Source organism: Athene cunicularia, assembly GCF_003259725.1.
Source record: "Athene cunicularia isolate RWA chromosome 8 unlocalized genomic scaffold, athCun1 chr8_part1, whole genome shotgun sequence".
Classification (NCBI taxonomy): domain Eukaryota; kingdom Metazoa; phylum Chordata; class Aves; order Strigiformes; family Strigidae; genus Athene; species Athene cunicularia.
This window is the reverse complement of record NW_020799109.1, coordinates 2,577,061-2,592,017: the sequence shown is the minus strand read 5'-3', so window position 1 is coordinate 2,592,017 and position 14,957 is coordinate 2,577,061. Positions and strand designations below refer to the sequence as shown.

Sequence of the window (14,957 nt, the reverse complement as noted above, 5' to 3'; positions counted from 1 at the left end):
CGCAAGAATTGTATAATGCAGACATGTCTACTGACATGCAGAGATACTGATGTCATGGAAATAAAATCCTTTCACGCATTAAAAGATATAAGCAAAATTTGAGGTATATATTATGGAAATTTCAGGATGGTGCCAATTTTTAAACAGACAAGAAAATTAGTAAATAATAGGTCGTATCCATTACAGTCTGCAGAAAGTATGTCTAGATTTCCTTCAGCACCTCCAGGGTGGGCTGTGGATAGGTTGGTAACTGGCTGATTGCAAAACGTAGTATCTTGGGAGATCAGATGAGAATGTGTGGGGAACTTACAAAGGATCAGTGAAACAGAAAACGCAAAAGGCAAAAAAGGAAGATGAGGGAGATACGACTAAGAAGAAAAACAGCCGTGAGGCATATCTGTGGGAAGATCCTGGAAGAGATCAGTCAGGTAGCAACCAGACAGAGAGAAAGATGAAGCGTCGGTCTGGAATGTGCAGGAAAGCAAAAAAATACTGAGCACTTAGTATAATTAGGTTTTGCTCTAAGTCTGTGTAACTTTTTCTATGATTCCTGGTTTCCTGATGTTATATTATAGTAGGATAGCTAAGGAGTCTATTAAGAGTTTTATTCACCTCCTTAAGGGTCAATGATGTTTCTAGTAGATCTGCTGATAAAATATGTTTATCGTTGATTTGGCCAAAATAGTAATGCCCAGATCTCCCGTTAAGTTATCCTATCTTGACCCTCCTAAGGGCGTGGGAGAGCTCCCCATTTGTGTCTGTAGTAATGTCTTGCCCAATCTTGTTTTTAGTGTCTCGTGAAATTGGGGTTTTATCACTTCCTTGGGCAAATTCCTTCATAGGATAACAAATCTCATTTGGGGGTTGGCTTTTTATGCAGCTTCAGAAAGAGATTCGCAAATGGAAAACAACTTTTTTTTTTTTTTTTTAAATTAGTTTAAACATTTATTTTGAATGGTTTATCTTATTACTCAGACTTCTAACTCCTTGCTTACTCTAAATACCTCCTTGCTCTTTTTACTATTTTGGGTATTCTACAGTGAGATCTGAATTGCACGTGTTGCATTCACATTCATATTTGTATCAGAAAAAAATTATTCCCAATTATATATATATATCATTAGCATATATAGTTAGGGTATAGAATGACCTACTGGTGTGATATAAAGACAGAGGATGCCCATTAAGAAGACATTTTGAATTTTTTTTTTTTTAATTAGACATATCTTCCACCTGAAGATGATGTGTTCATGCAGGACCTGGGATTTTCATCCCTGCACCTGAAAAGAAAGCCTGTCCCAGGCAACATTTCTACTAGACGTGTACGTTCCTACGTGTAGCGGCCATACAGACTTTATGCATTGCTCGTAGGGCCTTGCAAGCAGAATCTCCATGTTCTTAGACTTATTTTGCTCTCTACTTTGTTTCTATATAGCAGATTTATTCCCCATTAAAATCTTCAATCATCTCTGGGTTTGGTGTCATCTTAGTTACGTGCCTTCTTCCTGTTTTGACTTATATTCTCTTTATTTCATGTTACAAATGCATCGCACAGAGCTATTAATTGGCCTGGGCATGGAGCCTGGATCTTCTCTTTTTGGTTCTGTGGCCAGGAGATGAGGCTGCCCCGTCCTTTTGATGGGTCTGTAACCGTGACAGTACAAACACTGCAGCACTGAGTAATGGTTGCTTCTGGTGAGAAAATGAGACAGTAGTGTGTGCCTGTGATAAGAACTAGCTCTGTAGTTTTTCTTCAGAAGCAGATTTTTGTAAACCTTATTGAAGTTTATTTAATCACAAAGGCTTTAGAAGGACTGACTTATGTGAAATTCACTCTACGCTTATGCAATATGGTAATAAAATCAGATATTAGCCAATTTCTCTGTGGGGAGTGTATCTGAATACACTTTACTTGGCTTTTCACAGGGGTTATAATTGTCTGTCGTGATTTCTCATCAACATAAGACCAACGTTTCTTAATAGTGATAGAGATTTGAACAGATACTTATCTTTCCAGTATTAAGGATAAGATTTGTCATTCATCTGAAACAATTTCATCTATAAAGAAAAACTTAACAGGAGAATGGTTCTCTCTGCTGATCACATTTCTCATGTTGACTTTTTTTCAAAACATCTTATTGTTCAAATATTTAAAGCAGGAGGACATTTTTAACAATTAAGTAATTTTAAAACTCCTTATTTAGAATCCAAATGCAATATTAAGCAGATTTTTTTTCTTTTTTTTTTTTTTTTGAATGGTGACAGCAAGTGGACAAAAGCGTTCCAGTGTCCCAAGTACGTGTTGCTCTGTGTAAATCCCATATATGGGATTTACATGATGAAGGGAGCAATTAGTTAGTGGGAGTTTAAAGGTGGGATGTGTGGATGGGGTGATGGATGCTGAGTGCTGCTCCCTGGTCTCCAGGTCGTGGGTGTCTTCCATTCGCTGTGACCTTCTTGGTGCTCCTGCTCATTGTCCCACTAGCACACGGCGGGTTCCAAAAGGGACAAAAGTCCTACTCATTCCCAGTCTGTTTTATTAAACCCATTTTCCTCCTGGAGGAAGAGTTACTGAGCGAGGTGGCTCAGGCAGGAGCAGGAGGTTCCAGGGGAGGAACAAGTTTGCTCAGAGGAGGCTTTGATCCTTCTCCCGTCCATGACTCATCCCTCTCCATGGGCTGGCTGGGAGCTTACCTTCTGACAGAGCACACCTCATATTTGGCCTGAGGGTTATAACGTAGTTTTTCCAAGGAGAGGTATCACTGCTCTCACTTTCATGCACAGCAATCCTCAGTCATCGCAGTTAGAAATAAAATTCATGCATGTCTCATGGACTTCTTTTCTGGGATGCTTTTGTTTTCTGCATTAACTTTGATTTGGTAGTGCGTCCCCATGCTGCGTAGCTGCTTTGCGTGGTCCTTTCATTCAAATAAAATGTTAACTAAGGGCACAGTAATGCTTTCCTCTTAAATCGGAGCTTTAGTTCAGGAATATCCAAAAATTACCAGTTACCAGCCTCGAGAGCTATCTCACAAATTTTAAAGTTTGGTCTTCTAATGTGGTTTCTTCTGTAGATCAGATGATGGATGTCTGCTCTGTGAAATTCATGGTCCTGTTTTCAAAGCCTGTTTAAGAGAACATTAATACGAACACTCTGGAGTTTTAAATAGCAAAATATTGTATTTGGTCATAGTATTGTTAGTACTTTTTCTTTCATTCTGGTTAATGTGTGTTAGCTGTTTGCAGAATACAGTTCCTTTGTGGGCCCTTAATACCAGAATATTTCCAGGTGAACAGAAGTAATATTACCTACAGAAAAGATACTGTCAAGTGCAAAGCTTGAGTGTGTGAGCACTGTGAGTGACATAACCTAGTGCTCATGCGTTCGGTTGGTGCCCTGTAGACATAAGAGATGAACCTGTTTGGTCTCAATGGGAGGTGTGAGAGGCAACGGCACCTCACATCCCTGTCTCAGAGGGGATTTTTTAATCATATGCCTCCAGGAGCTGCAGAGGCATGGAAGGGCGTGAGCTCAGGGGAGGCACAGGAGATGGAGCATCCCAATCTCTGGTACTAGCCCAGCACCAGCTGGGTCCCAGTCTACGTTTGGCCCACCAGTTATTAGTCACCTACCCCACAGCTCCAGCTTCAGAGCAAATTCTGGGCACCGTCAGCCACGGTGTCCTGCTGCCTGGATGATCGTGGTCACCACGATGGTGATACTAGTACTGGATCCATTCTGTTTTCTTAAACCTTGCAGGTCTGTCAGCCACACGGTCCCTATATTTGGGTTAGGTAAGAAACTCCACTGTTAAAAAAAGTAGAGTGAGGAGGGGTGGACCCAGTGGGCCAAAATCTCAGGTTGTGTAAACAGGTCTCACCGCTGATTTCAGAGCGATGCCCTTTTACTTGGGCTAAGGATTTGTCCCCATCGGTGGGCTTCTGCCCTGCGTATCTGTGCAGGCCAGTGGCCCTGTTCATAGGTGAGTTATAATGCCTTCAAATTCAGTGTTTACACTGGAAATACTTGACAGAGTCTTAAATAAGCAGTACTACCAGGTGGGCTTTTAAGAAAGGCGATATTTATAAAAAGTGTAGTGGCTGTATCTGAACTTAACTGCTTCATGGATTTGTGTGACTTTGTGTTTACAATATTCCCGTGATTTTTTTAATGAAATAGAATAGTTGCCAACTGGTGAAATAAACGCAGAACGTCTTTACATCTTCTTGCACTGCCACAGTTTTGTGAGTGAAATTGCTTTGTTAAAAGCTGTCTGGGAACAAGCTAAAGGGGTGGTGTCAAAATAAAAAAATACACTTCAAAATATTCCTGTTCTCATCTGGGATCCTGCTGATGCTCACCCTCACTGTGCACCTATGGGGCTGTGTGGAATCACCCAGCCCTGGGGGTCCAGCCAGGGTGCAGAATCAGGCCACAGGGTGTTAATTTGTAGTGAGTCATTTCAGCATCTCACTCAGATCAGGAGCTGACACATGGAGTGCTGCTTGTTTTTATTTCAAATTCCCTCTCCTCTCCCACGTTCAGAGCCATAGCACTCCCGTCCAGCGTTGGTCTCCTGCTTTTCTAGGTCAGGTTTCCTGAGGCTGGGTGGACACAGGGAACTGGGAGGTGCACTGCATTTCTGTGCCATGTAATGTGTGTGCACACCCCTTCTTCCTGCCCTTCCCACCATCCCTCACTAAAGCTTGTATATATGTGTATTAATCCCTGGGGGCTGACTCTTGAGAGATCATGCTCCAAAACCAGTCCCTCCTAAGTCCCTCCTAAGGCTCATGTGGGTCAGCTGTTGCAAGGGGACGGTAATTCCACTCCCCACCATGTGATGATGGGTTTCTGCTGCTGAACGAGGCTTTGCAAAGACCCTCAGGGAGCCCAACAACCGTCTCATCATGGATACTGCACCCGGCCACCACAGCCTGTTGGGTCAGGGCAAGTGCTAAGGCAGCAGTTACACACCACAGTCCTCGTATGGGTGTTTGATGTTGAAATTATTGATGTTCAGATGTAGGAAGGTGTTTTACCGTGACCTATAGCTGAGGCAGGAATTATGCTGGCAGTTCCCTCAGCACCATCCTCCAGAAGACTTACTGTTTGCGTGTCAAAAAAATGGTAAAAATATAAGTCAAGACTAAAGTCACCGTGCAGCTTTTTGTTGGAAAGGAGAAAAAAATATTCTAGCAATGAGAAAATGCTACTGATGTTCAGATCAGTCTTTCCAGCCTGCGTTTACATGAGTCGTAGGAGGATTTTTCACACAAGTAGCCCTATTAACTTCAGTGCATAAACTGTGTCTCTTCTTGTGCACATGGGTTTGCAGGATTAAAATCGCTTGTAAATGTTAATAGATAACATGTTCAGCAGCCTCATAGCGTTTGTGTTTTTCTTAGCTGTAAGGACTGCAGAGTCATTCTACCTCTATAAAACTCATGGAGAGGTTTTTAAGGTGGGCCAAATACATCCCGAAGATTGGTTGCTTAATTAACACAAGGCTTCACAGTGACAGCATTGCAAAACAAACCCCAGCGCTGGCCCGGTGCCTTTTTCCACTTCGCTGGTTCTGCTACCCATATGTCTCAGCCTGCCAACACAGACATCGGGTGCATTTTAATAGCTGCTGTTCTTCAAATAATTTTATTACTGTGACAGCGACTTTATAAATGCCTCTTACTCTCCTGATTATACAGAATCAATATATTAACAGCATCTTTTTTTTTTTTTTTCTCTACTTTTCCCTTCCCAGGAGCAAATTCATCAGTTGTGGCTGATTTCATGCCTACATCATCATGGAACATCTCAAGTGAATTAGATAAAGGTAAGTAAGTGGACAGAAAAAAGTAGAAATATGTGAAATCAGGTTTTAAAATCTCAATTCTTCTTCCTGATATGGCCAAATCAGCAAGCAGAGGGGTGAGAGGGCATTTAAGATAAACCTTGTTTGCCTTGTGATTGTTTGACATTTAATTACGTGTGGTTCTGTGATTTCTGGAGAATGCTGTTTGTTTCTTGTACCAGTAAAATGTTCCATGTGGTTAAAATATTTCAAGATGTGAGTTCTGTTGGTTTATGAACTGCTTGACGTTTTGTGTGGTGGATCTTAGGATTTGAACTCAGAATTAACAAGCATCGGGCAGTCAGTTTGCCTCCATGTGTTTTGTGATGTAATTTTTGAGGGTTTAAATTAATAGAGGGGGAAAAGACATTTGCAGGTGGTAATTATGTGTGATTTGAAACTCTCCGAAGGGTGTATATTGTAAAAAAAAAAAAAAAAAAAAAAAAAAAAAAAAAAAAAAAAAAAAAAAAAAAAAGGGGATGTATTTCTCATTCCCCTTCATTTTGTAAATTATGCACCACCAATTATTTAAGCCAAATTGCTTAGCTTCCTCTAGGCCTTATTGCAAGGCAGCGACCTGCAGCTCCTGAGTCAGTCTGGTCTTTGAAATGCTTCTAACCTAATGTTTACAGTGGAGGATGCTGTTAGCCACACTAACTGTGCAATTTGTCAGCCACTCTTCATTCGCTTATAACTTCACCAACCGTTAACTATTTAGACTGAAATTTCCCATCGTGGAGTTCTGCCACAGATGTTTTTTTCCAAATGGTTTTGTCTGTATTTTGTTAATGTTTTTGAGGAACATGCGTTCATAATGTTTTATATTTATGCATCAATATGTTTTCTGTGCTCAAGTATGAAGAGAATATGTAGTTCTGGGTACTTTGAGTCTTACTTTAAGTAAGAGTCAACCAAGGTTGACTCCCTCCCCACCAGGGAAGGCGCAGGACTTTCTGGTGGTCCAGGACACATTGGAAAAGACAAAAGTCAAAGGGCTTGTGCTTGCTGGTGGGAAAGGGAGAAAAACATGTTGTCATTAATCAGAGAATTCCCAATTCACAGCGAATGGCTGAAAGAAGGTGTTGACAGAATGGATGTCTCATCCCACAGCAGTGATTCTTCCAGGTGCCCATGGCATGTCCGCAGGTCCGGGCTGTGCTCAGGGAACATCCCGAAGCTGTGGAGAAGTGAGGACAGTGGTTCCCCCCACCCAGGATGCCTGTGTGTTTCTTTACCTGTTTGGCAGCTTTGTTTGGTTTTTCAAAAAGCAATAAATAAATAGGGGGCCTAGAAAAAGAAAGTTAAGGCCACAAAGACAAACACTCAGAAGTTAGGAGATGCCAGAGAGAAGGTAATCGGACAGTCTTAATTCACACCTCTTACAATATCCTTGGCAGGCAACCTTTAACTAGCCTAAGGGGTAAATTTTCTCCAGGAACCCACCCCACAATCACAGGAGAAGACAGGGTCACAGTGTTGAAGGGGCAGAAATATTTTTTTTTACAGATAATGCTCAGTGGTGGATTCTTTGCTCTCCACTGTGAGCCCAAGGGTTCAACTGGGAAAGCACCCGCAGCTTGCTATATACTGCAGGGAAAGCTGTGTGCCTCCAACCAAAAACTAGATGGGAGGAAGCACAGAAGAGGTATGGAAGATGATAATGTAATTTTACTAAATTGTATTTGAGCTGTGCTCAAAAATAGCCCCTAGCAGCTTCTTTGTTGTTACTCCTAACTGGAGGTTTTGTGTAGACCGATTTCTTAGGAGCGGGGTGATTTTAACCCATATATTGGTGAGGCTTTCTCTCAGCTGATAGTTCAAATGCTCTCTCTTTTTTTTTTGTCCAGTAACATGTGCCCCAAGTGGACACTCTCCAAAGCCTTGGTTTGACTGATGAGGCTAGGAAGCGGGGAAAGGTGCATGAGCATGGCCTGCCTGCCTCCTTTGGTGGCTGCTTTCTTCAGAATACCCTTCACGCCGGGTTGTACCAGCCAGGGTTCAGATGGCCCACCCTGGCTGCTGCTGTGCTGGCTCTGGCAGAAAGCAGCAGCTCCAGACTAGCAGAGGGAAAACCTGGGATGACTGCCACCATCCTGGACACTGAGTCATCTCATTGCTCAAAGCAAAGCTTACGCTATCTGTGCCAGCGCCGAGCCTGGCCTCTACATTCGTAATTAAACCATTTTCCACATTAACTTCCATGGCACCTGTTCCTGAGCTATATTGTCAGAAACAGGTAAAATGAAGTTACACGCTTCTAATCCACCTGGAATGCGGCAATTACCATTCATTGGGCTGAATCCTGCATTCCTGGGGGATTACCAGCCCCTTTGCTGGAACTGATTAGCATTTAGACCGCTGTGAGCTTACACACCTAAACAGAGATTTACATATGTGATTAAAATGCATTTGCTGCCCAAAAAGCTTAGTCAGAGGGGCGGATTCTCCCAGTGTGCCTACGAGCAAAGTAAGGCACACACGTTTTGTCTTGTCTAAGAGAGAAGCAGGGACTTTAATGTGGGAGCTGCTGCTTCTACTCAAGGTCTTTGAAAGTCTGGCTTTTATAAAGCTGTATACTGCAGCGCATGCTGACTTGGTGAGCTGAAACCTCAGAGGAGAAAATTAGGCGTGCACTTAGTTTCCATTTCTTTTGCAAACAAGCATCTCAAGAAATCAACATCCACTTGTCTTTGCTGCAGTCAGCCATGAGGTCACGCAGGCGTCCCAGTAAAACTCATTTTAAAGCCTATTAAGTTCACCACATGAAAGTGGTTTCCAGCCAAATTCCCCAATTAAATGGTTGTCCGCATTAAGTGGCTCTAACTCTACCTGCTGCCTTTTGGAAATGAGCATCTCTTCCCCCAGTACGTCTCCTGTGTTTGGGAAGGAGGAACAGCTCATAGTCTCGCTAAACAATATTCAGCATTTTGAAATAATTACTTAATATGGTGCTTTCCCTAGCTCGGTGAGTTCTGCAGTGATTATCTTACAACTGAGCCCTATTCAGGTTTCAATTTCTATTAAATAAGCTAAATCGACAGCATTAAACAGTTGCCTGTTTATTCTTTTTAACAGGAAATGAATTTAAAAGAGACGCAGCCACCCGTGAAGAGCTGTTGAAAGCAACGATTGATGGGAGGGAGGAGGTGGTTTCTCACCAAAACCTTAAAAAAACAAACAAACTGTGCATAAAAATTAAAAAAAAAGAATCACTTTTAAAATAGGGGAAACTTAGCTATGAGCATTTCTCTCTCTTTTCCGGCTGGTAAAGTCTTGCAGAGGGAACGCCACGAGGGAGAAAGAGAAATGAAAATGGGAACCAATAAATATTGAATTATACAAGGAGAAATAAACGAACTTCAGGGGAAAAAAGGGGGCTCTGGTGATAGGAGAAGGCTCATCTCAGGAGGTCAGTGGCAGGATGCAAAGCCTTTCACCCCCACATTGCTCGCTGAGATCTCCTTTGGGCTGGAGGAGCCTCACAGCCCAGCGGGCGGGAGAGCTCCAGCGGGGGACCGGAGCTCGTCGCTTCGAGATGCTCGGGAAAGCCCCGCTCCATCTGTGCTCCTGCGTGGCCCCCTTGCACCAGGTGTTGTAACCCCTCCTGACGCTCGCCACGGCACGGTCATTCCCTCTTGGTGGCTTAAAGCAATTTCCTGATCTGGAAATTGTTTGACATCAGCTGTGGCTATAGGTGATACCTGAGGGAAAACAAAAAGGCTGGATGAAATGGGGAGTAAATGGAGTTAGCGAGGATGCTCTGCTCTGGTGCTGGCTTTTAGGGACCATGCTCTGTTCTTTAATGCAAATCTTTTTTGGGGTGCACCAGTGGGTGAGGGAGCAAGGCAGGTGGACCTGGACACTCTTTCCCCTTTCTTTCTTCCTGTTGTTTCAGGCATTCTCCTTTCTCATTTCTCCTTGCCTGTGCATTGCCTCCCACTCTCCCCTTACACCACAGCACAAGCCCCTGCTCCAGCTCTTTCTTTGAGAAGGCTTCTGATAGACTGTGAGCTCTTCTTTTCCCTAATCCTTATTTAAAAAGGTGAAGAGCCCTTCATTCAGCTGCTTCTCTTCCACAAACATGATTGTGGAAGGATAGGCTTTTCCTTCCGTCAGATGTTGGTTTATTTACAAAGAAATAGATAGGTCTGAATTTGAATGAGAGCCTATTTACATCTGGTACAGTAGAGGAATTGTTTGGGAGCTCTTCATCCTGAGGCAAAGATAATACTGGAGTCTTTGCCAAGAAAGAGTCAGCTTTGAAATATTATTTTCTTTTAACTGTGAGTAAGATTCAGCTTCAGTGGACGTTGACTCTACAGGACTGATAAGAGAACAATGCTGTCGCTGGAGCTTCCCCTGATCAGGTCCTCCCGGTCCCCCCATGCCCATCCACAGCCTCCTCAGGAGCTCGTTTCATCGTGGCAGCTCCCTGGCCATGCACAAGGATGTGTCCTGGCCGGAGTTGAGCCAAAGCTGAGGACCCAGTGCTGGGGTGCAGTGTGCTGTCTCATCGCTGGTACCTCCTCCTCCCCGGAGCTCTTCACTTGGTCCTACAGTTTCCAAAGAAAATTTATTATTAGGGTGAGTTTTTGCAGATACTGCCTATTTTTCTTGCCTTTTCATGGCCTATCAGCTTTGGCAAGCAAGTATAAAACATTAGAATGATTCAAGGCTTGGAAACCATTTTCATTTCCAGACATCCATGATCCCAAGCCCGAGCTTAGAGCTCCCCACCGCTCGCAGCCTCCCCGTGTGGCATAGACCTTGTGGTCGCTGCTGCAGCAGTCTCCTGGTGCTCCAGGTGTTGTATGGAAAGCAAACATTCCCCGGAGAGCTTGGCAGCAGAAGTCAGGATTTTACAAAATACACCCCAAATCACTCAGCAGTTTAAGGTTAAGCTGGGATTTATCCTTAAGTATTCAAAGGCATCTCAATACAAGGATCACCTTGAGCAAGCATCCCTCCCCCTGGGATTGGTCTGGGGATCCAGAGAAGAAAATGGCTGGGGAAGGCCAAAACAGGGGATGGGAGAGCCGCAGTATTTGCTCTACCACCTAGTGTGTGGGCCTGTGTGTGATTAACTTCTTGGAAATCCTCTGTGGGCAGAGCATCCCCTGGCAGGGTGGGTTGTGCGGCAGCTACACGCAGGAGGAGGCGCTGGAGCGCAGAACATCCTGGTGGGAACCCGCTGGTGATGGACTCTTTGGGTGTGGGGCATGCCCTCCTTATTGACAAATCCAGGCTAAAGCTGGCGCCTCAAGTCCTTCCAGGCAGAGGTATGACCTGCCTGTGAGTTCTTAGAGGGAAAAATCTTTCTGATGTCCCAGGGAGAATTTGACTCTTAGGCAAACTACATCCTAAAAACCAAACAAAACCAAACGTGGAGAGAACAAGGTGGATCAAGGCCTCCTAACTTTAGCCCCAGTTCTTTAGAGATTTCCAGATTTTCTTTTGAAATCACTGGATGTGAATTTGATACACGTGGTGAAAGGGGAAGAATTACAGCTTTCACATTCATGCACAATTTACCTTTTTATTTTCCTTTATTATCTGGGGGATATTTGGTAAATCAAGCTCCCCCGATGGGGCTCAGGATTCTGATTCTATTTGTGGGGTCCCGTTAGTAGCAAGGCAGTAAATTACTGCTACTTTGTTTGAAAATTTTTTTAGCCACAGTACATTACCTCCTTTTGTTTGCTTTTCCACTGACAGAGTGTACGTTTTTATTTGAGAATTTGTGTTTCTTGAATGTCTCATTTATAAATAATACAGGGTGTGAAATTTGAAGGTCACAGAACAAAACCTGAAAAAGAAACCACCCTGAGTAATGCTGGGCATTGATGGCCAAAATCTTTCGCAAAATGCTTCACTTACATTGGATTTTTTTTTTTAATATAACCTCAGTGCGTGCAGTGAATATCTGACCATTATACATAAGGTAACTATATATAATAACCTTTTCCTGGCTCATCCAGCTATCTTTGTTTATTTGAAAGATTGATAGATCAGAGGGTCAAGGGACGTGTTTTATTGTAAGTTTCTGTTCCAAATTTCCTGACATTTTTGGTTTTAAAAAAATGGACCTTTAAAAGGCACAGAAAGGGCTAATAAGAACCAGATTCTAAAGTGATGCTATGTCAAAATGTCAAAAGTAACAGCTTTTCTTTGACTCTGCAGCATTAATCTTAAGGCACATACCTTTCTATACACCCTTCCTTTAATAGCTTGAGGTTTTGTACGTGGCTCTTTACTGCAGAGCAGCTTCTAAAGTGACAACAAAATCCCTTGATGGTTTTCAGTAGTTTGGTTTATAGCTGGAAGTGGGCTTTTGTTTACCTATTCCAAATCACTTTTTTTTTTGTGATAAAGTTTAGAGGCTTCCTACTTGTGCTATAAAACTGGTTTCTGAGTAAAGAAAAGCTTCATTTCCCCTTGCCAGATTATAGCGTCAAAGCTATCACCAAGACATCTGTCCTTAAACCTGAAAGTTGGCTCATAAAAGGAGAGGCAGATGGGAACTCTCAAATGCATATTAAGAATTCGCATTGGCATGAAGGGCAGCGAGTTGTCCAGTTCCTGTCCAGAAGCAATGGGATTCAGGTGCTCAGCTCCAGATAATTTTTTAGAAGTCCACAGGCATCTGTGCTTTGGTTTCCCTCCACAAACCCTCCCTCCCCTATGGCCCAGGGCAATCTCTAAGCTGCTAATTATCAGAAAGTAGCAATTAATTCTGAAAATCCCAGATACAGTGAATGTCACACGCGGACATCTGAAAAGCTGTAAAGCCTCGGGCAGTGGTCAGCCTGTTTCAGTTCAGTAAATTATCCTTGGGTGGCACTAAACCTTCTAGATAGTGTCTGGGATGAGAAAGCCCAACACACCGCTGCAGCATGCATCCCAAATTGAGCCTTGTGCATGCGCATCGCCAAGGCAACTCGTTTGAAAATAAGCCGAGTCCTTCCTTCTGTCCCAAGACGGTTGACATTGAATATTTCTGCATGATTGTCTGGACTTCTTTCACTCTGATATTCTTCATGTGGGTTGCCAGATCATGGGTTGAGTGTGGTATCCTTTTCCTCCCACTGTCATTCCTCTACTTTTACTCATTTAAAATAAGTGAAATTCCAGACAGGAGTCTTCCTTCTGCGCCTTTTAATAACGAGGGTCTGTTGATCAGACCCACGGGTTGGACCTGCTGGGAGTTGTCTTCGATTGTGAGTTATGGGCAGATCAAGCAATCGATGGTTAATCCTTTTTCCAACTTGGAAGTATGTGCTCTGTCTGTGGCCACGCTTCAGTCAGAAATCCTGCTGGTTCCTTCTTCAGCTTAAAACTCAAGTCGATTGAACATATGGAGCAGCCAGCAAGTCCTTCCAGTGTCTTCAGGCTGGGTGGGCGCCACGTTGTTGACTTTCTCCAAAGACAACAATTCCATATAGAAAATGTCCAATGGTCTGAGCTTAATGATGGTGCCAACACTTGTGAGTATGAGACACATCCAAGTGTAGCATCAGACTGAGCTAATGGGGTAATCCAGAGCTCTGAATGAATGCAAATGCTTCTTTCCAGACTATTAGATTGGGCAGACTGTGTCAGACCCTCTGATGTGCCTCACAGGCTCTTTCCCTTTAGACAAAGGTTATCAGCTCTTCAAGTTACCAATCACTAAATGCATCTGTCTTGCAGTCACTGGCTGAGACACTTTTTTCATTTTTTCTTGCCAGTGTATGCTATGACAAAGCAGCAGTGAGCTGCTAAACCTTTTGGTGCAAAAAGATAAATGCAATAAGCAGTCCTTAAGGACGGGTATCCCAACTGCCTTACTCCAAGCAGGTCAGGTGGTTGCTTTACGTGCTGCAATGCAGATTCGAATTTTCAAATCCAGGATTAAATTTATTCTCCAATCCAGCAGGTGGAAACAGTGTCCCCAAAGCTGTAGGTTTGCTTGAGAAAAAGTCTGGAGATGTTCCTTTCCAGAGACGCACGTTACACGTCTGTAATGGGAAGTAACTTGGTACACCGGCCTCTCTGTTGCAACTGAATTAAAGCTGTTTTCAGGCTTGCGACAGCTTGAATGGAGACTTTAGTTTTAGCTTTTCTTTGAATATCCTGAAAGATCAGAAGGGCATAAAGAAAAGGATATACAAAACAACAATTCTTCTCATAAAATGAACATTTCAGGGTCTAATCCTGCATCCCTATTGTGCTTTAAACACCTAGTGAAATCAGAAACATACAGCACAGTGCTTGGGGAAAAAAGGTCTCACTGTGGCCAGCAAAATCCTCCTCCAAGCGAAGAGGGTGTTACTGCTCTAAGATGTGTCTTTGGTAATTTAAGATAGAGTAACCATGTGGTCACAGAGGAGATTAACATTCCTTGGCCAGAGAGGACGAGCTTTTATTTTGAAAGCCACCTGGGTTCCACTTAAAAGTAGGAGAATACTTCAGGATTTATTATGACCAGGCAGGCTCCTATTTAACAATGTCAAGACGGAGCTGTGGAAATACGCACGCTTTTCTTCTTTTGAGACACGCAACGCGCACTACATTTTGTCCTTGCACAGCTGTTGCTATTCTGTAACATCAAACCAGCAAAAGTTTGGCCATGAAGGATACCTAATATTTGGATTTTATATGCAGTGTCTCCAATTTATGCACTTAGAATCATGAAGATGACTTATGATGTGTTGTGTTTGCGTTGGCAACAGCTCAAAACCAGAAATATATTTCAGGCTTGGCTTTCCAGATATTATCTCAAGTCATTTAAAAGTTCATTATAGGGCACCCGCTAGTGCTGCTATAGTAAAGGGGCTGTCAGCATTTTTCAAGGGTTTATAACTCAGCCATTAAAAAAAAAAATTCTCTGTGGGCTGAAACTTGGCATTCAGGGTCTGGGCCCAGCAGTAAATTGTTTTTACAAATTAAAAAAAAATCAGTTTGACTATTATTAAATTATAGGTGGGCTAAATTTTATTTAGAACTTTTTCAGGCCATTCTCCTATACTTCGGTGAATTAAAATGTTTCCAAAATGTTTTTATAGAGTGCTACTCTAAAATACGGACCGGCTTTTGTTATGTTCTTGAAACCCTGAGATTTCACTT

General features: G+C 42.9%; 1 protein-coding gene across 1 annotated transcript in view; it reads left to right on the top strand.

The window, feature by feature from the left end:
* Positions 1–5,764: 5,764 nt before the first annotated feature.
* Positions 5,765–14,957, top strand: part of ROR1 (receptor tyrosine kinase like orphan receptor 1) — a 56,643-nt gene continuing 47,450 nt past the window's right edge. Inside the window, exon 1 of the mRNA XM_026854367.1 lies at positions 5,765–5,834. Coding sequence (XP_026710168.1) covers positions 5,792–5,834 — 43 coding nt within the window. The 5' untranslated portion in view covers positions 5,765–5,791. The remainder of the gene's footprint in view (positions 5,835–14,957) is intronic.